Source organism: Balaenoptera ricei, chromosome 11 (genome assembly GCF_028023285.1).
Source record: "Balaenoptera ricei isolate mBalRic1 chromosome 11, mBalRic1.hap2, whole genome shotgun sequence".
NCBI classification, from domain to species: Eukaryota; Metazoa; Chordata; class Mammalia; order Artiodactyla; family Balaenopteridae; genus Balaenoptera; species Balaenoptera ricei.
The window spans coordinates 50,110,778-50,136,113 of NC_082649.1; the positions used below are offsets into that span (position 1 = coordinate 50,110,778).

At 41.4% G+C, this 25,336-nt stretch overlaps 1 protein-coding gene across 2 annotated transcripts in view; it reads left to right on the forward strand.

Annotated features, from left to right (window-relative positions):
* The first annotated feature begins 6,797 nt into the window (after positions 1-6,797).
* Positions 6,798-25,336, forward strand: part of CMC1 (C-X9-C motif containing 1) — a 72,995-nt gene continuing 54,456 nt past the window's right edge. Inside the window, exon 1 of one of the 2 annotated variants that reach the window (XM_059939051.1) lies at positions 6,798-6,901. In XM_059939051.1, the coding sequence (XP_059795034.1) occupies positions 6,883-6,901 (19 nt within the window). In that variant the 5' untranslated portion in view covers positions 6,798-6,882. Of the gene's footprint in view, positions 6,902-8,402; positions 8,495-25,336 lie in introns of those variants that run through there. The other variant, XM_059939050.1, reaches the window with a different exon arrangement.

Genomic DNA, 25,336 nt, shown 5'->3' on the forward strand with positions numbered 1-25,336 from the left:
AGGCCAGACACTATCAAACTCTTAGAGGAAAACATAGGCAGAACATTCTATGACATAAATCACAGCAAGATCCTTTTTGATCCAGCTCCTAGAGAAATGGAAATAAAAACAAAAATAAACAAATGGGACCTAATGAAACTTAAAAGCTTTTGCACAGCAAAGGAAACCATAAACAAGACCAAAAGACAACCCTCAGAATGGGAGAAAATATTTGCAAATGAAGCAACTGACAAAGGATTAATCTCCAAGATTTACAAGCAGCTCATGCAGCTCAATAACAAAAAAACAAACAACCCAATCCAAAAATGGGCAGAAGACCTAAACAGACATTTCTCCAAAGAAGATATACAGATGGCCAACAGACACATGAAAGAATGCTCAACATCATTAATCATTAGAGAAATGCAAATCAAAACTACAATGAGGTATCATCTCACACCGGTCAGAATGGCCATCATCAAAAAATCTAGAAACAATAAATGCTGGAGAGGGTATGGAGAAAAGGGAACCCTCTTGCACTGTTGGTGGGAATGTAAATTGATACAGCCACTATGGAGAACAGTATGGAGATTCCTTAAAAAACTAAAACTAGAACTACCATACGACCCAGCAATCCCACTACTGGGCATATACCGTGAGAAAACCATAATTCAAAAAGAGTCATGTACCAAAATGTTCCTTGCAGCTCTATTTACAATAGCCAGGACATGGAAGCAACCTAAGTGTCCATCATCGGATGAATGGATAAAGAAGATGTGGCACATATATACAATGGAATATTACTCAGCCATAAAAAGAAATGAAATTGAGTTATTTGTAGTGAGGTGGATGGACCTAGAGTCTGTCATACAGAGTGAAATAAGTCAGAAAGAGAAAAACAAATACAGTATGCTAACACATAAATATGGAATCTAAGGAAAAAAAAAAAAAAAAGGTCATGAAGAACCTAGTGGCAAGATGGGAATAAAGACACAGACCTACTAAAGAATGGACTTGAGGATATGGGGAGGGGATGGGGTGAGATGTGACAGGGTGAGAGAGTGTCATGGACATATATACACTACCAAATGTAAAATAGATAGCTAGTGGGAAGCAGCCACATAGCACAGGGAGATCAGGTCAGTGCTTTGTGACCGCCTGGGGGGGTGGGATGGGGAGGGTGGGAGGGAGGGAGATGCAGGAGGGAGGAGATATGGGAACGTGTTTATATGTGTAGCTGATTCACTTTTTTATAAAGCAGAAACTAACACACCATTGTGAAGCAATTATACTTCAATAAAGATGTTTAAAAAACAAAAAGTTAAAAAGAAGGGGAAATGGAATTAGAATTCACCTCTGTTTAGTTCCAAAGGCCCTCTCCTTCCACTACATACTCTTTCTGCAATGTTTCAAATGTTTATGTTCAGCACAGAATCTGACCCGTTTTCCTGGGATAGTTCACAGAATAGTCTCACAGATACTTTAATAAACAAATGCAAATAAATTTATATAGCAGAAATTGCAGAGTACAGGAATGATTATGAAAGGATGATATAGTAGCTGGGACTAGTTTATAAAGAGTTTTGTGAGCTCGTTAAAGGAAACGGTTTTATTTGTACAGGGAACCACTGAAGGATTTGATATGACAAGTTTTATGATCATATTTGACTTTGAGGGTGAAATGGATTAGAGAGGATGGATGGGTGGGTGGAGGAAAGGCCTGGGGACAGAAAGCGAGGTAGAAAGCTGTTGTCATCATCTCTGCAAATGTGATCTTGGACTAAGAGTGATGACAGTGTGGTTGTAGAAGAAATAAAGATCTGTTGAGTGGAAGTTGTGATCAGTTGGATGTGGGCAATGAGGGGCGGACAGGAGCTCTGAAGAGGCTCAGAGGGCTGATCCCGAGTGAAGGGGGTCCTGTTTAACCACCAGGGAAACAGGGACAAAGTATATTCCTCTGGGGAGAGGCTAACACTAGGCAGGTTGTCAGGCTCCAGCCAAGTAATTTGGGATTCAGGGAAGAGCTGTTATGGGCTGAATTGTGTATGCACCAGATTAATATGTTGAATTCCTGAGCCCCAGTACCTCAGAATGTGACTTTATTTGGAGATACGGTCTTTCAAGAGGTAATTAATTTAAAGTAAGTTCATTAGGGTGGGCCCAAATCCAGTACGACTGGTCTCCTGATGAGAAAAGGAAATTTGGACACAGACATACATTGAGGGAAGACCATGTGAAGACACAGGGAGAAGACGGCATCTACAGCCAGGAAGAGAGGCCTCAGCAGAAGCCAACCCTGCCAGCACCTTATCTTGGGCTTCTAGCCTCCAACTGTAAGAATATAAATGTCTGTTGTTTAAGCCACCCAGCCTGTGGTACTTTGTAATGGCAGCCCTAGTGAACTAGTACAAGTGCCAACCTGGACTTCAGGCCATTCAAATCGGAGAGGGCACAGGCCGTGGTGTTCTGGGAGCTAAATCACAGCTCAGAAAGTGGATAGGGCTACCAGCGACCCTCGGATAGAGATCTTCTAACCAAGAACTAGTTCCAAAGTCTGTCTACTGGTAGGAACAGGGCTTCTAATATTCTTCCAAATTTAATTCTCAATGGCTCAAAGATCGGGCAGAGCAGAGCTATAGGTGGATTCAAAAGTATGGTCTTTCATGGAAACAACCTAAATATCCATCAACAGATGAATGGATAAAGAAGATGTGGTACATATATACAATGGAATACCACTCAGCCATTAAAAAAGAAGGAAATAATGCCATTTGCAGCAACATAGATGAAACTAGAGATTGTCATACTAAGTGAAGTAAGTCAGAAAGAGAAAGACAAATACCGTATGATACCACTTATATGTAGGATCTAAAATATGACACAAATGAAACTATCTACAAAACAGAAACAGAATCACAGACATAGAGAACAGACTGGTGGTTGCCAAGGGGGTGTGTGTTGGGGGAGGGATGGAGTAGGAGTTTGGGGTTAGCAGATGTAAGCTATTATATATGGAATGGATAAACAACAAGGTCCTACTGATAGCATACAGAACTGTATTCAGTATCCTATGATAAACCATAATGGAGAAGAATATTAAAAAAGAATGTATAACTGAATCACTGTGCTGTACAGCAGAAATTAAAACAATGTTGTAAATCAACTGTACTTCAATAAAAAAAAAAATCACACACACAAAAAGGTATCGTCTTTGATTCAGAAGCTAGGCAGTTAGAAGCAAGCCAGGGCTGACTAACCATTTCAATTTCAAAAAAATAATTGGATTTCAACTTAGAGCAAAAAGGAATGCTAGATCCAGTCAGAATTGACTTGATAAACAAGATATTTGTTTGTACTTACACATTCCTTGGGTATTAAACTAAAAAATAAATATATGTGTATACATATATATATGCACATACGCAGACGTTTAGTCTACACACCTCACATGCTCTGCCATGGTTCAGCCACTGTCCTTGCTCCCTTGTGTCCTGCATCTTCTCCCTGACTTCCCCTTGGTCTCAGTATTGCTCCCCAGTAATGAGGGTCAAGGGCAGATCACTTGAGGAATAAATCACCATGACTTTCTCATTGGTCTGTACACATTTGTCAAGGAATGGAATCACCTGGAAATCCTTCTCGACTCCTTTTCTACTAAGTACAATTAGGAAGTATAGATTCTCCCTTTGCAATTACTCTCACACTCACCCTTTCTTTGTACATTTCACACAACTCAGTTCAGGTTATCATCTGATTCTGCCTCAACGACTGCAATAGCCTCCTTACTGTTCTGCTCAACTCCTAGCTCTCTCCGCACCCCCGAAATCTGTCCTACAGAAAAATCTTTGAAAAACATCACTTTGACCCCAATGCCATTTTTCTACTTGTTAGCGTTCAACACATTCAAATCCTCTGCAACCTAATGTTTAAGGCTTTGGGAATCTGGGTTTTCTAATATTTTCAGTCTTATTTATAACCGTCCTCGCTTCCCCATGTTCATCGATATGGTTTTGGGCATTGCCCACCCCCGAGCCGCAGTGCAGCCTTGAGCTCCCCCTGCGCTCCTGCTCATGTGCATACTACCCTCTCTTCCCTCCCTCCTTTTCCACGCCCCTTCAAGAACAGCTCGAACCCCAGACACTTTTGCTCATTCTTCTCCTAGCATGACAAGCCTTCTTCTCTGCCTACCCGTGCCACCCGTTTTTCAAGGCCAACCTTAATTTCTCCTCATCTTTGACGTCTTTTCTAACTGTCCTGGCACTCAATCTTCTGTGACAGCAACTGTGGGGCCGTTAGGGTCTGGATGCCTGAATCCCAGGATTGTGGCTGGATAACAATCACTGCTCATTCCCAGGACTACGGACCCTCCTCCCTCTTCTGTTCCTATGGCGGTGAGAGCCCCCAAATTGTCTATTCATAGTGTGATCCCTTGGGAAATTTCTTCTGTTTTGAATTGCCAATTGCCTTTTTATGATTTAACTTAAAAAAAAATGACTTCTCTTTCCCATGCAGATTGTAAAGACATTGCCCCCACACGACCTAGTTTCATATGAGGGAGGAGAGGAATGCACTATCGTGTACTAGGCAGTGATGTGCTGTTTTTGCCAGTGCTCCTAGTGTGATGGTCTAGCAGTCTGTTGCAGGAAGAGCTTCAAGACCCAAGAAAGAGCCTGGAGTCGGCAACAGAGACATCAATGGTTTAATGGATGAGAGAGCTTACGTGTCTGAAGCAAGGTCCTGGACCAACATCCCACCGTGTGTGGCAGACGGCAGGCAGGATGTGGTAGCAGTCTTTGCTCCCGGGGGCAGGTGGAGATGTCAGGTTGGCTTATCGATTATCATGGAAAGTAGCAGAGGGGCAAGTTGCACACCACCCCTTTGATAACAGTCACTATCTGTGGCCTGGGGCAAGTACATAGGAAGGTCAGTCATGTGAGTAGGGTGTAGGTGAGGCAGGCACTGGCTGGGCAGGGGATGTACAGAGAGCAAGAGAACAGCCATCCTGAGTGGCCTGACCATACACTGATTTATGGGGCACGCAAAACCCATGATTTTACAGATATTCTTGCTTAGGATAAGGCTAAAGTAGAGAGTATTCATTTAAGTTTTTTTTTTTTTTTAGTGAGTTGATTTAAATAAAAAAACATTAAATAATAATGGTTCAAGTGATACTCAGTGATGGCAAAAACTGTGGAAGTGGTCCTTGAATGACTGAGAGAGTGTTAGATGGTATTACATTTATTTCTCACAACAACCTTGCAAATTAGAAACTAAAGTCAAGAGAAACGTTGGGACTTAGCTAACCTAGAAAGCTAACGGGTCATGAAGCAGGATTCAGGTGGAGGCATTTAGGTCTCTGATGCTCTCCAAGGATCCGCCTTTACAATGACACCCGTTTGTATAAGGAAGATTTCGTTTAACTACTTAAGTGTGTGTCTGACTTGTGTTTTTATACCTCACCTCATCTCCTCAAAAAGAGTTACTTTCTACATTAAATTCTTCACCTCCATAATGAATTTGGTGTGCTTCTAAACACATTTATAAACATACCCAATTTCCTGCCTGGCTGAGTGAAACATTAATTCCCCAGCTTGGCACCTCATCCTACAGCTGTAATAATGGCCGTTATGCCCAAATAGGCCCGTAAACGGAAGACCTGCTGAGCAGAGACCCACTTTCCCAGCCCTGCTCCACCTCGTCAGCTTCTCTGCCAACTGACCAGGCGGAAGCAGCAGCAGGGGAGGAGGGCCTGCGTGTAGGTGGGGAGGGGATCGTTTTGAAAGCCTTAAATCCCTCACAGAGAAGAAGCAGCTGCTCCTTGTTTTTCTAACATCTGTCCCATCTGTCCCCATCCGCATCTGTCCCCATCCGCACCTCACCCTTCACCTCACCCTTCGGGGGCTGGAGCTAGCTACACGTAGATACGACAAGGGAGCCTTTCTGAAGGCTGGTTGGTGAGTGGGTATGAGCATCATTGCTACTCAGAAAGTTTCTTCTACTGAGAAGGGGACAGTTGGGGTTCTTGAGGACGATGGCTATCACCTTCCTTCATTTTTTTCTCACAAACATGCAGCTTTAATTGCCAGAGTGCGGATTTGTAGCATCACCCAAGTCGGACTGTGCGTCCTGAGGATATCATTTCACGAGACAGAGGTACCCCTAACGCGCACTTCCTAATTGTAACCTCCGGGGGAGGCACAGGCTTCCGATGTGGGGCGAGGGGAAATCAGGATGCTACACACAGTACAAGGATGCTGCACCGCCTTTAAGTGCCGCTCGCCGCATTTAGCAGCGTGCTGCCCATACCCGGGTTCCCCGCCAACACTGTGCGCCTCGGGACTTAAGGACCTTATTTTTATCCAGTTATTTCACCCTAGTATTCAGAACCGTGGCTGGAACCTGGCAGGCGTGAAATAGACACTTAAGAATGAATGAACGTTAACGAAGAAAAAACAAAGAAGCAGTCTGCTTCCTTTGGTTCGAAGGCGGGAGTGCAGGGAGAGGTTTGGACTTGAACCGAGTCGCCCCGGGACGCGCATGCCCCGGGCACGCCGCTTACAGGGTGGGCCGGCAGGCGCTCCCTTTGACCCCCAGCGCGCCTGCGCGGTCCAGGAGGGCCCTCCCCACCCCCCGGGCGCGCAGTGACGCCCCCTCCCCGGTCCTTCCCTCCAACAAGTCCTCCCACTCGGGTCACGGGGTTGAGCGCGGGGTTAGGAGTGCGCAGGCGCAGTGGGCGGCGGAAGTCGCGACCAGGAAGTCAGAGGGGCAGGGGCCGCCCCGCTTTGCGAAGGGCCCTGCGCTCCTCCTCCTGCTCCCGCGTGCCGCCCACCCTGTCTCACGTGGGGCGCAGCCCCGCCCCACCTGTGCGGGCGGCCACGCGGCTGCCACCTCCCGCGCGCGGACATGGCCCTCGACCCCACAGGTACGGGGCGGGAGGCGGGGGTTGCGGAGCCTCGGGGGCGTGCGGCGGGCGTGGGGCAGGGGGCGGGCTGGAGGTGGTGCGGCGCTGAGGCCGCCCCGCCCTCCCGCGTCCCCGGCGCCCGGCCCGCCGGCCCTCGGCGAGAGGGTTAGGGGATGGCGGTCCGACTGTGGCTTGCGGACGTTTTCCCCCTAGCGCCTGCCTCCTTGTCATCATGCTCTTTGCACAGTTTGGGGCACAGGCTCCTTTAAATATCTGTAGTCCGACTTGAACACATCGGTCAGGACGAGGGCCCGTTTCTCTGGAAAGTGTCCCCGGACTCCCGGTCCCGTCCCCTGACTTAGGCGCGCCCTCCTGGTGCCGCGCGGCGTCAGTGCCCGCCTCCGACGCCGTCCTCAGGAGTCCCCTGCGGTACCCGGCGCGGAGGATGCTCGCAGAGTTGCGGGTCTGGGGGGAGTGCTGATTGGCTTTAGAACATTCCCTTCGTTTTATGGATGTGAAAACTCAAGGCGGTGGGAGGAGGAATGACTTCCAACCTTTGGAGAGCCAGAAGTAAAACAGCCCTGTTGGTGACTCAGGGAGAAGGAAATAGACGTGTAGTTGACAAGTCTTGTGGCTGGGGAAGCCGAGTCCGGGTGAGACTCAGAATCCCACGTCCAGCCCGGGCTGCAGGCCGTGATGCCGTTTGAGTCCTTATGGAGTAAACAGATACTTGTTGCCACCTCACTGTGTGTCGTGTCTTGTTCTAGGCCCTAGGAAACTAGTGTATAGGACAGAAAGTCCCTGCTCTGTCTAGATCTTGTGTTCTAGTGGTGGAAGAAAGAAGACAGCACCCCTCTCTCCGTACACACTTTTACAGATTGTGGTAAACATGAAGAAAATAAGCGGTGACAGAGGTAGATGGTAAAGCGAGGACCACTTTAGGTGGAAGGGTCAGTGAAGAGCTCTAGGAGGAAGTGTCATGTGAATTGGCATCTGAAGGACCAGAGGAAGCAGTTCTGTAAAGAGGTAAGGAACCAGTATGCTAAGGCGCTCCAAGGTGCAAGTGCTTAAACGATTTGATTGGAGTGAGGGCCAGAGTGTGGAGATCTGTCAGGAAAGATGCTGGGAAAGTAGGCAGAACCTAGATGCTGCAGGGCTTGAGCGGTGATAAGCAACCATTTGGACTTTTCCTCATGTTATCAGAAACGTGTGGAGGGTTTTAAAGAGGGCAGTGACATAATATGATAACGTTATGCCTTTACTACCCTGGTAGCAGTGGTAGCATTGTAGAGGGACCCTGAGAGGAAGGTTAAGATGGTAGCAGCAGTCCAGGCCAGATATGTTGGTATGTATTGGCCTGGGCTGGTATTAGGAAGAAATGGAAAGAAAGACAAAGCTTCGGAAGATGTTTTGGAGGAGAAATTGACAGGACTTGCTGTTGCATTGAATGAGTGGTGAGCGAAAGGGAGGCATGAAGAGTAATTCCTAGACTCTTGATTTCAGCTGGGTGGCTGGTGATGGTCCAGTCTAACAACACGATGCTCATTGGAAATTCAGATGAAAGCAGACATGGAAACAAGATTGGAATGGAAAGTAAGAAAGTGGACTCAGCAAGTAGGACGATTTAAATATTTCTTTGTTTAATTATCAGGATACAAATGTATTGAAGTCAGCTTTTTTTTTTTAAACTTAATTTTTGTTTGGTTCATAGGTTGAAACATAAGTTCATATTTTGATATTCCTCTTCTTACTGTACACAGTGGTATGTTTCTGAGTAGATATGCCAAATGAAGCTTATATAGCAAAATCTGTTTTCTCATTGGTTTATGTTAGGTTTTAAAAAATCTTTATACAAGTTTGATTTTCATTTGGCAGCGGCTTTTAACTAACTGCCATTTTAACTAACTGTCCATTTTCCTCAAGAAATTCTGAACCCAACAATGAAATGCAGATTGCATACTTTTATATGTAGTTTTATTTAAGAAATTTTCCTTTCTGTGAATGTAGAGGTAATACCAGCACTCTTTGGAAGCTTATCAGCCATAATTACGTTCCCTATTTTCTCTTACTATTTGAGTGCAAAGAGAAAAAGCTGGAGAGTCCAAAACACCGAGGGAAAGTGTGAGGGAGAGAGAAATTTTTAAAAAATACTAGTTGCTGTTTGCACTTGCAGATGTTCAGAATTACTTTGCCCAAGCCTCTGGCGGTTTAAAATAGTCCACGGGCAGTTCTAATATGGAGAGGAGAAACACGGCTCTGAAATCTCCCAGGTTTATTGACTTGATCTTCAGCTTTGTTTTCTTATCAACCTAATCTCCCTGCTCCTAGGGAAGTTCTCCCTACATCTGTAGCTGTAAACAGGACCTTTGATCACATAGTAATGATTCAAGAAATATACAGTATAGTTCATTCTCCTATAAAAGGACTTAAGCAGTTAGTCTTATTCCAAGTTATAACTTTACCAATTTATAACTCTTTCTGCAAGTATTATATTTATTTTAAAAATCCAGTCAAACTTAGGTGATTGAAATTTTAGAGGTTGTTTATTGATCACCTATAGAAAGGGTGTTAGAAGTGGTGCTTGTTGAAGTAGAATTTCCAGAAAGGTAAAATGATTACTTACGCTAAGACAAAGTGAATATGTATTGAAGCTTTTCCTCAACTCAGTAATTAGTAAGGGAACCAGTAAAATGTAAAAAACACTCCAAAAAGCATTGAGAGGTAGATACTAGAATATGTCATAGATTGTTGGCTTAGATAAAAGCTGGTTAATTTAAATAGGGTCATAAACTGTCATTTTGGGGTTTATCTTTCCCACTGGTCAGATATTATTTCTGTCTCTGTTGGACAAAGTTCTAGAATTTAACCTCTGCCCCTAACAAGTTGTAAAATAGCCCAGTCATGGGAAGTCCAGCCTAGTGCTGTCCTGAAAGGACACCCAATTAAGCCTTTGCTGCTTCCAGAGTCCAGAGAAATCATCTGACATGATTATATTCCCAGATGACAACTCACAGGAACCTGGGCCTGAGAAGTTTGATTTCTTACTTTTTCTAATACCTGGAAGAGATTCCCTTCTCCTCTGTTTTTCTTCTACCTTTTCCTCTTTGAGCAGGGTAGGTAGTTTCCCTGCCCCATCTATTAGGGTGGATTCACAGTGGGGGCAGCAGGAGAGAAGTTCCCTTAAGTGTGTGCGTGTGTCTCCCTCCATGGGTGTTTTCTTCCAGAAATCTAATAAGGGGAAGAACGTGGTAGTGAGCGGGCTCAGGGGTGGGAAGTGGGCTCAGGAATTTCATGACATTCCACGAGTAAGATGTGTGTATCTTGGGAGGATGGCATTATGGCAGCTCTTGGAATACTTAGGTTGCATGGGTTCTTTTAGTGGTTCCCATGGAGATGGAGGTAGATGAGCTTTAGGTATACCAGCTCCCTCAGTCACTGGAAGATTCTGCTTTTCAAGTTAGACATCTCAACGGTTGGGAGAATCTTTTTTTTTTTTTCTGAGCATTGTGTGATTAATATGGAAAAATACTATAATGTAGTTGATTAGAAAATTTTTTATTTTGTTATTGCTTCTGTGTTTTCACAGTATCTGGTTACACACAAATTATATTCAAGTTGAGAGCTAAATATCTGACTTCTCACGTTTTATGTATTGCTAAGCTCAAATCATGTTTGCACTAGAAAATATATTGCTTTTGTCTCATTAGATTAACAACCTGAAATTGTTCTCTGAAATTTATTTATTTATTTTTAAAATTTATTTATTTCGGCCCGTGGGATCTTCGTTGCGGCATGCAGGATCTTTCATTGCGGCGAGCAGGCTCTAGAGCACATGAGCCCAGTAGTTGTGGCCCACGAGCTTAGTTGCCTGACCAGGGATCTAACCCGAGTCCCCTGCATTGGAAGGCGGATTCTTAACCACTGGACTGCCAGGGAAGTCCTCTGTTCTCTGAAACTTAAAAACGCTGGCATTAGCAGAGAGCACAGGAGAGAGAGAAGCATTGAAGTCAAAGAGGGATGTGTTTGGAGGCCCTGTGGGGTTTGGACTGTGATCATGAAATGTCTCCTAAACCCGTTGGTGGAGTTTGAATTTTATCCAAGAATAACAGGGAGACACTGCAAGTGCAAGAGAGTGACAGGTAGAACTTTCCTTCATTGTGTGTTGATCTGACTTTTGATCAGATCCCGAGAGAGATCTCAGCTGAACCATCTGCATTGGGGCATCACACCTGGAGGCATGGGAGGTCCGTCTCTCGTGGGTGGTTGTAATTTTGACCACCTGGCCAAGGTCTTGTCCCATTTCTTTGCTGTGTTTTTCCTATCTTGTAATTAATAAGTAATCTGTGGGGAGACCATTGAAGACCATGCAGATGTTCATTCCTCATCAAAAATCCCCCTTTGATTGAGTCTCCATTGATGATTTTTGCCCGATTCAGTCTTTCCTATGATGGTTACAGAATGATGGTTTTCTACCTCCAGCGCTCTCTCCATGTTTATTAGATGGTTGTTGACATTTTGCCGTAGACAAGAAACCATTTTGTTTCTTATTGATTTATAGATTTGTTATTGGTGTGGACTCATGAATTTCTATCTTCTCCATGGTTCATCATTTGTTACTGTGTGTAATTATTTTGGTACTCACGTTTTCTCAGATTTGGCCAGTGAGAGTTCGTTCAAACCAGCTTCTGGGTCCTTGGGACGTGCTCCCATCATTTTTTGAGCATTTCCTTTTTTTCTCACACAATATCTCTGGCTCCTCTAGGACCTCCCCTGGCCCAGCCATAGAATTACTCATTTCTCAGACAAGCCCTGGTTCCTTTACTTGGGCACGGTATTGAGGAACGAGATTCGGGCACCTGGGCACCACTTGGGTGTTTTATGTGCAGGTGATTTATTCATGGAGTGTTTTTAGGAAAAACCTGCCAGGGAGGGAGGGGAACAGGAGCAGGAGGGGAAGAGGCTGAGTAAGGGTGTGCTGCAGGGCTTGTCCTGCTTTGGAGGCAAGGGAGCTGGGCTTTGTGATGCCTGTCAGCCCAAGCCCGCTGCAGGGGTAGGGAGAGGGGACCTCGAGAAGGAAAACCGCCAAGTGCTCCCATGCCCCAGGGCGGTGCTGGGAAGGTTGCAGGTGTGATGTTTCAGGTTCTCTCCTCCAAGAGGCACCTGTGTTCCCCGCCACGGGAGGGACACCAGCTCCATCCTAAAAATAACTTATGTGAGTCTGTTAGGAACCTTAGTTTGGGTAGTGAGAGCTTGGATCAGGTAGGCAGTTCAGGTAGGAAGGGGTACCCTTGCACATAAAACGTAAATTCACATAGATGTGTGTACTGCGTCCAGGTGTAAAGTATCTCGGGGTTGTGGTAAAAAAGTTTAAATATACCTAACATATGCCAAATTGTTTTTGTTTTTGTTTTTCCTCTAGGCCATTTGACATGCTGTTCCTTCTTTTTGGAATTTTTCCCTTTCTGCCCCACCCCCACACCTGTCTAAGTCTTGTTCATTTTTTTTAAAAAATCAGTTTCAGAGGATGCTTTCCCTGATGGTTACCACCCTCCAGACTTTTGCAAATTTTTTTTTTTTAATATTTGGAATTTTAAAAACCACCAAAATTTCAAAGAATCTGGGTATGGAGTTTCTTTCATTCTAATCTAGAGTTTTTTCCTTGAGAAATAGAATGAAACCTATAGACGGCGTATGTCTATATGTATCATATAACTTGAGAGATGAAGAAAAATCTGATGTGAAAATGGGAATATTTACTTGCGTGGTGACCAGTAAATGTCTTTCATATGGTTCCATATCTTTAACTATATTAGCGAAAGGATGATTAGAAAGGATAGGCCAGTTATTACACGTAGACTGCAAGACATTCTCCACCAGCCCCAGGAGGCACTGTACTGTTATGCAGTTAGCACCGAGTTGAATTTGGGAATGAGTAGGACTGACTTGTTTCAGACTTTGCCAGTAACCTCAGGTCCTTTAAGAATTCTGAACGGCATAATCTGAGATTTGAGGGTGAGGGGCAGGGAGAGTAAGATGTATCAGCAGCTGAGGCTGCTTCAAGCCTTAAAGTTGTATGTTTTTAAATACTTCCAGCTGGTCTCAAGGGGTTCTTGACTCAGCACAGAAAGTTCATGTTTCATTGACTCGATTAGTATGGTTATTTATCTCTAAGGGTGTTAATGCTGTATTTGTAGGCATCGCTAGGTGTATAGATGTCAAAAATGCAAGTACCTTAGACTTGATAGAAGTGGGCCACACAAAATGTGCCCAAATAAGAACGTTGATTCCCAAATTAACCTTCTCCCCTCACCAGCCCCCATTATACTTTTACATTTGTAAGTAAAGAGATTGAGGGAAAACATTTTTAAGAACGTGGTGTTTACTATCCTGCATTGTGTTTTTGCTAAAGAACTGTTACTGGGAGGTTTTCCAGATTAAACGATTTGTTAATTAACTAAATATGATTAATTGAAAGACAGAGTTTTAAATGTTTATGCTGCAGAATAAGGTACATCAGTGTATAAACAATCCTTAGCATGTTGCTTGCTACATAGTAGGTGCCTGATAAATGTTTAACAGAATGAATATCAAATGAATGAATATTTTTTTCAACTATTTGTTAGTATAATGATTATCAAATGTAGAAACTTAAATACATGTGTCATTTATTAAATAGTTTTATTGCATGTTTACCATATGCTAGGAGTTAGAGGGAGTTATGGAGGTTAATGAGACATGTTCTCTGACCTCATTCTACTTAAGTTTCGTGCAGTGTTTTTTTTTAAATTTTTTTTTTTTATATCTTCCAGTCACTTAGGCTGGGCAGCCTGGTGAGGGAAGGGGTCTTGGGCTATGCCCCTTAACCCTTGGGTGTCTGGCATGATACGCCCGTTTTCTTTCTTTTTTAAAATTTATTTATTTTATTTATTTTTAAAATTTTTGGCTGCGTTGGGTCTTCGTTGCTGCGCGCGGGCCTTCGCTAGTTGTGGTGAGTGGGCGCTACTCTTTGTTGCGGTGCGGTGGCTTCTCTTGTTGCAGAGCACGGGCTCTAGGCGCACGGGCTCAGTAGTGGTGGCTTGCAGGCTCTAGAGCGCAGGCTCAGTAGTTGTGGCTCACGGGCTTAGTTGCTCCGCGGCATGTGGGATCTTCCCGGACCAGGGCTTGAACCCTTGTCCCCTGAATTGGCAGGTGGATTCCCAACCACTGTTCCACCAGGGAAGCCCCGTGCAGTGGTTCTTAATCTAGAATCTGATATTCGAATTATTTGGGGAGCTTTTAAAAATACCAATGCCTGGGTGTTACCCCAGCATCTCTGTTTTAACTGGTCTAGGGTGGGACCCAGAATCACAATTTTTAAAAGCCCTCTCAGGTGTGGCTGTTAGATGCAGCCAGAATTGAAAACTTCTGGTACCAAACCCTGTCTTAGTCTGCTTGGGCTGCCGTAATAACATTCCATAGACTTGGTGGCTTAAACAGTGAACATTTATTTTCTCTCAGTTTGGGAGGCTGGGAGTCCGAAGTCAAGGTGCGGACCGATTTGGCTACTGGTTCTTCCCCTTCTTTACAAGGCCACCTATCAGATTAGGGCCCTACCCATATGAGCTCATTTAACTTTAATCACCTCTCCAACTACAGTCATTTTGGGTTTAGGGCTTCGACATGAAAATGGTGGTGGTGGGGACACAGTTCAGTCCGTAGCAACCATTGATCTAGCAGGAGAAGATTTCTTAGGTAGTGTGCTGTGCTGTGTTCTAAGTCCACGTGTGATTAGAGCCATAGCGTTTGTGCATGAAACGCCGTGGGGTTAGAGGGTGGAGAATTCGCTTTCAGGTGCTGGGGTCAGGGAGCACTTTGGGTAGAACAAGAGTTGAGTGTGATGTTAAATAAGTAAACTTTGATAAGGAAATAAGAGGTAGGAGATGGAAAATAAAGACAGAAGATTGAGCTTGAGTTTGACTTGACTAGTGATTTGCTGGGTGGTGATGCAAGATTGCTTTGAGCTATGTAAGCCTCAGGTTCATAACGCCTGCTCCTGCCTGTGATGGTGTTTGTAAAATGATCCCTTCTACCACCACTTTTTCCTTCCTTCTGAAAATATTTATTGTGCTTTTTCTGTGTACTATATAAATCCAAGCTGACTTTTTTTTTTTAAGCTAAGAAGGATAATATAACCACTGGGGTGGCAGAATAAAGATTTAAACTATAGAAATTTTAAGTTGAAATTCTGATGCTGGTGGGACTTGGGAATTACTAACAGATACTTGAAAATGTGGGCCGAGTAGATTTGGAGATGTAGACAAGCAATGAGAACACAGCATAAAAAGTACCATTTTTAAGGTGGAGCCTTGTGGGATTGCTGCGGGAGGAATAGGAGCAGAGCTTACCTAGAGAGTGTTTATACTTTTTTCAGTATTACCATAGTTCAGAATATTTTTGAGGCTCCTTTAGAATTTGCCTTCAGCCTCTACAGTACACATATCTTAATATCTTAATTATTTATCTTAATATCCTCATTTTGGTAAATTTTTGTTCTGAAGGTGAACTTGAATTTCAGCCAAGGTTAGCCAGAGGCAGTCTGGTGAAGGTGGTAGGAAGAAAGTTGTATTGTGGAACTGGTTTTAACTCAGAACTCAGACTGGCTCTGAAGGCCATCCTGAGAAAGATGTGAGTGATTTGAGCAAGGGTTGAATCTTTGAAATAAGTGAATAAGGTCTCAATATAAAAATAATTCCCTTGCTGTGTTATCAAAGTGGTCCATGTGTTTTGTTAAATTTTATGAACTCTTACAAGATGGAGGGGAAGAAGTGGTAGAGCTAGTGTGGCCAGAGGCATTGAGAAGCATTCGTAAGGATGCAAGTAGCCCACTGTGTTCCAGACGGACACCGGAGGGAAAATAAATCAGGAGTGTGTTGCTGGGAGGCCCAGGCATGCTGTCATTTATTCCTTCTGTTTCCCGTAATAACACGGCTGATTTTCTATTAGATATCAATGGGAAATTGTGCTTGTAGCAAAAGACAGTCTTGAAGTTTTACCAAATAAAGTAAACGTGAAGCCTTTTCATTTAAGACATTATGGCCACAATGGAGATTGCAGTGCTTTTCTAAAATTGGCATGTCTTCTTGCATAAGTCGATTTCCTGCTTTGGTATACTTTTAGTCTTGTCCCTTTCTGGCCTCATCTTGGTTAAAGCAATGTGGGTGGAAGAGGAAGTTTTCACACCTAGCAATCTGCAGAATCTGAGGTCCAAGAAATAGGTGCTTTGGGGAAATGGGCACATGTGGTGTGAACGAGGTGGTTACTACCAGAGGAAGCTGATAGGACAGAGGAGTACAAATGTAGCACAATGATTGTGGGAAGTCCGTGGTGTGTGACCCAGAAGCAGAGCAGAAAATAGGCACATCTGCTTCATTGATGTGCTTTCTGGGTTTTGTAAGTTTGAGCTTATAAAAAGATTCTGTTGTCACTGACTGACCTGTTATTTGATGTTTATTCTCTGTGAAGGTACTTTTCAGCCAACTGACAAATCAGTCCTTTTGCTTTTTTTTTTTTTTTAATAATTTTCTTCATGGTCAGAATCATTTAGCTTTACTTTCTGATCAAGAAATGTGAAGTTTTGAATTTTGCTTGTTCAAAACGATGCTTCTGAAACCAACAATCTTCTTGTCCAAGGGTTCTTTCAGGCTTCTCCGTGACTTTGGAAGCTCACGGGACCTTGTTTGCTGAAGTCCCCTGAAATAGGCCACTGCCCCAGGTGAGGGGTCGGGTTGTGGAAGAAGATTTGGGGCCTGCCCTTTTATCAGAGGCCTGGGTTATTTCCCCTCTGTGAGTCTCCATGTTTTTATGTGCAAAACAGAATCCAAATACTTAACCTGAGGGGGCTTTAAGAAGACTAAAGGGTGTTCCTGGCCTTCATCTTGAGGTTTCATAGCCAGAGGCTGCTGGACTGTTGGGAGGAAAATCTTTCCTGCTATGGATTTTCTTTGTTTTGTCGATTCAAGTGTGGCTTGAAGGGAAGACAGTGGGAAAGGGACACTGATCTTCCCTGTGTTCGTTTTCCCAGTCTCCGTACCCCTGCCCACCCACCCCTTCTTCATATTACACTGTTGCTGTAGAAGTGGGTATGACCGAGCTGGCAGACACAGGGAAGTCTGGTTGGGGCATCAGTGTCTTTGAGCACTGAGACCGGAGTCCTCCTGGGCTCCTGGTGTGAAGCACGCAGTGCAAAGGTACCAGTGGAGAGCTCTGGTCCTGCTGTATTGTACACAATGCTGTCTGCCTGGGCCCTTCATTTGGAGACTCTTGGTAGCTGGTATAGAAGAGGGACTTAAAGTAGAAACCGTTGCTAATAAGAGCAGTTTTGCACATCTACTACAAGCATTTTTCTTATTTTTCCTCCAGAGTAAACAGTAGCATGGAAATGTCTGCGGGAACAAGTAAGTGCAACTAGGAGGTTCCAAAAAAGACAAAAAAGTGGCATTATCTAAATAACAATTAAATTAATTACATTAGAACATTTTCAGTGTTGAAAAGGTATTCCTTGCCCTTCTGGTGTCACTTCTTTCCAGTGGAAGATTCTGTGATGCTCTGAGTTGCGTCACTGTTATCTTTGTGGATTCATGGCAAGTGCTGCTGTCATTTGCCTTGTAATTGAGGATGGCATGTTGCAGGAACACGTGAGCCCCAGAGCAAAGTCTGAACTAACAAAGTCAGCCAGTGAAAAAGGTGAAAATTGACTTTCAGGTGATGATAGAATGCTGAGAAGTTAGAGCTTTGGAAATTTTCCCCAGTGGTGTTATCCTGATTCTTCATCTCAGTATAAATTCATGTGACTATAGAGTAGCAAATTCTCAAAATTTGATTTTTTTTGTAGGCTTTGGTGCAAATGTATAACATATGCATCATATTGACATTGAGGGAATCACCCTGTAATTTTGTGAATAAAAAGTGCCATATCTATAATATTTGTAGTGTTGAAGGAAACTTTGAAATATGTATAAAATCATAATTAATTAAAAATTGACATTTAATGATCGGTATGCTACCAAGTGGTATCAGAATTAATTATATATTTTTAAGTCTGGTTTTTTTTTTTTCTTTTTTTTTTTGGGCTGCATGCCATGCAGGATCTTAGTTCTCTGATCAGGGATAGAACCTGTGCCCCCTGCAGTGGAAGCGCAGAGTCCTAACCGCTGGACCTCCAGGGAATTCTCAAGTCTGTTATTTCTGATTTAACACCAAGAGTGTAGAAAATCTAAATAAATATTTATATGATTCTAGAATTTTCTTTGCCATAGGAGGTTTTAGAAGAACGATCAGAACGAGTTCTTGCAAGCCATTTAAAAAATGTTTCCGGAGGAATATTATAACCTAGAATTTATAATGTAGGTAAATTTAGGTAATCAATATTATAATTTACTTATGGAAAAAATGGTTCAGTACCACAAAGCTATGTCTTTATTCAGGGAGCTAATTTAAAAAATTAGTGCTTTATCTAAGACCACTGCAAGATGTGTAGAGAAAGAGTGGATTCATCAGGACACATTATAGGTGAGTTGTATAGATTAAAACTGTATGAGTGAAAGGAAGAGATCACATTCTGAAATTGATTATATAAAGTAGATCAGCATATCACAGTATTCTAATCTGTTCAGTAATAATACTGTTAATTACTGATGCCTAAATATGGTTTGCACTATAGACAAGGAGAAAAGAAGTGTGTGGAGACTGCCCCAGTTTTATTGTCTTCCCTCCAAATAGATACCAGCTTTCCACTCACAGGATGTGTCACAGACACTTCAAATTCAGCTTGTCTACCCTGAATCACCCTCCCACCTGGGGTTTCTTTTGTCTCCCTGTCTCAGTGAGTGGTCACATCGTTTCATTTGGAGCCAGAAAACTGGGAAGCTCTCCTTGACTCATCCTGGTTCCTTAGTCCCCTCAGGTCCCACCACTCCTCCAGAGCCTCCCTCTCAATCTGTCCTTTTTTCTCCACCCATACTTGCAGTTCCTTCTGTATGCTAGTGTTCTTTTTCTCATCTTATAGCAGCTCTGGCAAAGCTAAGGAAAAGAGAACGCATAAATCAATAGTGTAGGCCAGAGTTCAGCAATCTATACCCTGGGCAGAATCTGGTAAGGCCTGTAGGCTGTGAATGGTTGGTAACATTTTCAAAGGGTTGTTAAAAATAAATAAATAAATAAAAGGAGTATACATGACTGAGATGGTTTGTAGCCTACAAAGCCTGAAGTATTTACACTCTGGTCCTTAACAGAAAAAGTTTGTTGACCCCCTGGCATAGGTAGTGAAAATTGGGATACAGCTATAGGTGTAGTAAAGAGGAAAAAGTCATGTGAACGTCTTCATATCATTATTTTTAAATTTTAGATGAAGTGGATAGTTTCCTTGAGAAATACAAACTTACTAAAAACTGCAACTTACTCAAGAATAAATAGAAAGCCCTTAGAAAATTGGATCAGTAGTTAAAACTCTCTTTGTGTCTATCTCCCACACACATACATACTCCCAAACCCTGACTAAACCAGGTACACACACACATATACACATATACATGGCAGGATATTGGCTTATGTGATTGACTGTTGGGCAGGTCTGAAATGTGTAGAGCAGGGTGTCAGGAAGGGCAGCCCTGGAACTCTTGGTCATGAGCCAAAGATGTGGTCTGCAGGTGGAATTCTTCAGGAAAATCTCAGGTGCGCTCTGAAGACTTTTCAACTGATTGAATCAGGCCCACTCAGATTTTCTAGGATGCTCTTCCTAAAGTCAACTGATTAAAGACGTTAATCACATCTGCAAAATACCTTCCCAGCAACAGCTGGATTAGTGTTTGTGTGAATACCTGGGGACTAGCACCTCACCAAATTGACCCATAAAGCTGACCATCACGGGTGGTTTCTACCAAACTTTCAAAGGACTGGTAATAATCTTGATTTTTATACAAAGGGGTCCAGAGAATACAAAATGAAGTCCCTAACGTATTGTTTGAATAATGTGACTTTGATACCAAAACAACACAAAGATAGGAGAGTAAAGTCACAGGCAGATCTCAACATGAAGATAACTTCAAAGATTCTAAGCAAAATTTGAGCACTCAAGACAGGTGCTGCTGGTTACTACTCACTGTTCTTCTAAAAGACATAGACAGAATTGAAAAAGAAAGGTACAGAGCTTTCCTGATGATTGTCTATATAGAAATTGGAGGACTTCCCTGGTGGCGCAGTGGTTAAGAATCCGCCTGCCAATGCAGGGGAAACCGGTTTGAGCCCTGGTCCGGGAAGATCCCACGTGCTGCAGAGCAACTAAGCCCATGTGCCACAACTACTGAGCCACAACTACTGAAGCCCGCACACCTAGAGACCACGCACCACAACGAAGAGTAGCCCTTGCTAGCCGCAACTAGATAAAGCCCGCGAGCAGCAATGAAGACCCAACGCAGCCAAAAATTAATAAATAAATTTATAAAAAAAAAAAGAAATTGGAAGAGAATCTATTGGCAGAGTATTAGAATTAATGAGAATTAAGTAAGGTTGTATTGGTTATAAGGACAATATAAAAAATTTAGTTGAACCTACATACCAGCAATAAATAATTACATATTATTTATGAAAAGATACCTTTCCTGATAGAAATAGATCTAATAAAAGATGAATAGTATCTTGAAGGAGAAAGTTATAAAACTTCTTGTCTACTTAATTATTTAATTTCTGATAGTTAACGTGTTAAAATCACCCACTGTGAGTATAGGTTTGTATCATGTTTTAAAGTTAACATATTATCAATTGAAGTAAAATATATATATAGTGAAATTTACAGATTGTGAGTTTTGATAAATGCATACACCCCAAACAGGACATCCCTCAGAGAATATCCGTCTCAATGCCCATGGATAACTAGTGTTCTGATTTTTATCATTGTAGATTAGTTTTGCATGTTCTTGAATCCTATGGTATGTACTCTTGTGTCTGGCTTCTTTTTCTCAACAGAATTTTTGAGATTCACCCAAGTTGAGTAAGCCAGTAGTTCATCCTTTTGTAGTGCTAAGTAGTATTCAGTGGACATTTAGGTTGTTTCCAGTTTGGGGCTATCATGAATAATGCTTCTATAAACTGACTTGTACAGGTTGTTTTCTGGACATATATTTTCGTTTATCTTGGGTAAATGAATACCTAGGGAGTGGAAAATAGGCTGGGTGTATATTTAACTTTATAACTTAATAAGCAGGTTTCCAAAGAAGTTTATCATCTCACACTCCCGCCTGCATGTATGAAAGTTCCAGTTGCTCCATGTTTCTTCCTTACATTTGGTGTCATTAGTGTTTTTCATTTTAGTCATTCTGGTGGGTGTGAAATGACATCATAGGTTTCATTTGCATTTTCTTAATGACTAATGATTTTGAGCACCTTTTCACGTATATATTTACAGTTTTGTGTATCTTCTTTTTGAAGTGTCCACTATAGCCTTTTGCCTCTTTTTTTATTGGGTTGTTTGTATTTTTGTTATTGATAGGAGTTTTTTAATATATTCTAGAGTCAAGTCCTTTGTCAGATACATATATTTTGCCCATTTCTAACTGGATTGTTTTCTTATGGTCGAGGGTAAGCAAGTCTGAATATTCTGCAAATACATAAAGATCTTCTCCTATGATTTCTTCTAGAAGTTTTTTTTCCTTAACTTTTTATTTTGAAATAATTACAGACTCACAGAAGTTATAAAAAATACTAATGTGTAGAGTCTCTTGTGCCCTTCACCCTGCTTCCTCCAACAGTGAAATCTTATGTAACTGTAGTACAAATATCAAAAGCAGGAAACTTGACGTTGGTACAATACTGTTAACTAGACAGTAGACCTTTTCGGTTTTCACCAGTTTTTATATACATGCATATGTTTGTGTGTATGATTCTATGCAGTTTTACTCCATGTTCCTGTTCTTAAAGGGAAAGCATTCAGTCTTTTACCATTAAGTATGATGTTAACTATAGATTATTTGCAGATTCTTTGTTAGATTGAAGAAGTTCCTTTCTAGTCCTAGTTTACTGAGTTTTGTTTGTTCATTTTTAATGAATAGTGTTGAATTTTATGTGTTTTTTTCTGCGTCAGTTGATGTGATCTTACGGCTTTCCTCTTTTACACTGTTAATATGATAGATCACATTGATTGTTTTACAAATAGTGAACCAACCTTGCATCCTTGGAATAAAGCTCACTTGGTGTGGTGTATTTTTCTTTTTATATATTGCCAGATTTGATTTGCTAATATTTCGTTGAGGATTTTTGCATCTGTATTCATGAAGGATATTAGGTTTTTTTTTTTTTTTTAATATTGCTTTGCTTTTGGTATCTGAGTAATGCTGCCCTAATAAAATGTGGTGGATTCAACCAACTGCCATTGTGTAATACTGTAGTACCCATGTATTGGAAAAAGTCTGCGTATAAGTGGGCCCTCACAGTTCAAACCCTTGTTGTTCAAGGGTCAACTGTATTGGTTTGAGACTTTAAATATGAGCATTTATTGCTATATATTTCCCTATAAGCACTGCTTCAGCTTTGTCTTACAAATTTTGATATGTTATGCTTTCATTTTTATTCAGGTCAGTGTATTCTTTTTTTTTTTTTTTTTTAAATTCATTAATTTTATTTTTTTTGGCTGTGTTGGGTCTTCGTTTCTGCGCGAGGGCTTTCTCTAGTTGTGGCAAGTGGGGGCAGCTCTTCATCGCGGTGCGCGGGCCTCTCACTATCGTGGCCTCTCTTGTTGCGGAGCACAGGCTCCAGACGCGCAGGCTCAGTAGTTGTGGCTCACGGGCCTAGTTGCTCAACGGCATGTGGGATCTTCCCAGACCAGGGCTTGAACCCGTGTCCCCTGCATTAGCAGGCAGATTCTCAACCACTGCGCCACCAGGGAAGCCCAGGTCAGTGTATTCTTTTACTTCCTCTTTTGACTTATGAATTATTTAGAAGTGTGTCATTTAATTTCCAGGTGTCAGGAGGTTTTCCTGCTATCTTTCTGTTACTACTGTCTAGTTAACTCCATTCCATTTGATTTATCTGTAGGGTTTCTGTATTTATTTCTTGGTTTTTTTAAGTGGTTGTTCTAAAGATTACATTATGCATACATAGTTTATCACAGTCTACTAGCATCAACATTTTATCTTTCAAATAGAATGTAGATATCTTACTACCACCAAAGTTGCTTTATCCTCTTTCCTTTATCATGAAGTCATCTTTAATATTATCTCTATATACATTGAGAATGCTATAATTTTTGCTTCTGTCAAAAGTAATTTTTAAAATTCAAGAAAAGAATAGTTTATTACATTTATCCTTTGTGTTGCCCTTTCTTCATTCCTGTTGTTCTGAGTTTCCTTTTGTTAATATTTCCTTCCTGTCTGAATAACTTCCTCTAGCCATTCTTTTACAACAGGTCTGCTGGCAAGAAATTACCTTAGCTTCCTTTCCTCTGAGTTATCTTTATTTTGTCTTCAATCCTGAAAAACATTTTTTCTGGTTATAGAATTTTTGATTGACAGGCCTTTTCTTTTAGTATTCAAAAATACTGTGACACTTCCTTCTGGCCTCTGTGGTTTCTGAAGAGAAAGCCTTTGTCTTTTGAATTTTTGTTCTGCTATATTTCTCTCTGATGCCTTGAAGATTTTTTTTTTTTAATTTTTGTATACAGCAGTTTCTTATTAGTCATCAATTTTATACACATCAGTGTATACATGTCAGTCCCAATCGCCCAATTCAGCACACCACCATCCCCTCCCCACCGCGGCTTTCCTCCCTTGGTGTCCATACCTTTGTTCTCTACATCTGTGTCTCAACTTCTGCCCTGCACCTTGAAGATTTTTCTTTCTCATTTTCCGAAGTATGATTATGATTTGTCTGGGTGTGTATTTCTTTAGGTTTTTAACTGTTTTCTTGAATTGATAGTTTTTTGTCTTTTGACTAGTTTGGAAAGGTGTCAGTCATTTCTTCAAATATTTTTTCAGCCCTGCATTCTTTTTACCTCTTTTTCTGAGACTGTGGTAAAATCAATGTTAGATCTTTTCTTCTTGTCTTGCAGGTTCCTGAGCCCCAGTTCATTTTTTAAAAAGCCATTTTCTATTTTATAGATTGGAAAGTTATTATTGAATTATTTTCTAGTCCTCTGACTTTTTATTATGCCATTTCCATTTGATTTTTGTATATTAATTCTGTATCTGGAAGCCTTGCTAAACTCACGTACTAGTTCTAGTAACTTTTTGTAGATTCTATTGGATTTTCTATATAGACGCTTATATGATCTTTGAGTAACTATGGTTTTATTTTTTCCTTTTCAATCTGGAAGCCTTTTATTTTTCTTGCCTTATTGCACTGGCTAGAACTTCCAGTATAATGCTGAATAGAAATGGTAAGAGCAGACTTCTTTATCTTTTGTTCCCTGTTTTAGGAGGAAAACGTTCAGTGTTTCACCATTAAATATGATATCAGCAGTGGGTTTTTCTTTAGATGCTGTTTATCCTGTTGAGGAAGTTTCCTTCTGTTCCTGCTTTACTGAGGGTTTTAATTAGGAATGGATATTAGGTTTTTGTCAAATGTATTTTCTGTGGCTTGTTGTCATAACCATGTGTCTTTCCTTCTTTAGTTTTTTAATATGATGAATTACATTTCTTGACTTTTGAATATTAAATGAAGCTTGCAATCCTGGGATAGACCCCACCTAGTCATGAAGTATTATCCTTTTTTGTATTGCTGAATTCAATTTGCTCATCTTTTGTAAAGAGTTTTACGTCTGTATTCATGATGGGATATTGGACTGTAGTTTTCTTGTAATGTCTTTATCTGGTTTTGATATCAGGGTAATGCTGGCTGCAGAGCAGTTTTCTGAAAGAGTTTGTATGGAATTGATATTATTTCTTTCTTAAATGTTTGGCCACATTCACCAGTGGGGCTCTCTGGGTCTGGAATTTTTTTGTGAGAAAGCTTTTAACTACAGATTCAATTTTCTTAATAGATATAGGGCTATACTGGTTATATGTCCTTTTGAGTTAGGTTTGGTTATTTGTGTTTTTTCAAGGAATTTGTCCACTTCATCTTTGTTGTCAAATTTATTGACCTACATTTAAAAATCACTTAAATACATTATTATTATATAAAAATGTGTATCATTTCTGATCTTTGTGACCTCCCTTTTTTCCTGGCAAGGTGGTTTATCAGTTTTAATAATGTTTTCAAAGAACCAGTTGTGGTTTCATTGCTTTTCTCTATCATTTTGCTTGTTTGTTTTGGTTTCTATTTCATTGATTTATGCTTAGATCTTTATTATTTCTTTTCTTTGCTTTGTGTTTATTCTTTTTCTGATTTCTCAAGGTGGAAGATTAAGTCATTGATTTAAGACCATCCTTTTTTTCCAATGTAAACTTTTAGTGCTATAAATTTTTCTATCAGTACTGTTTTAGCTGCATC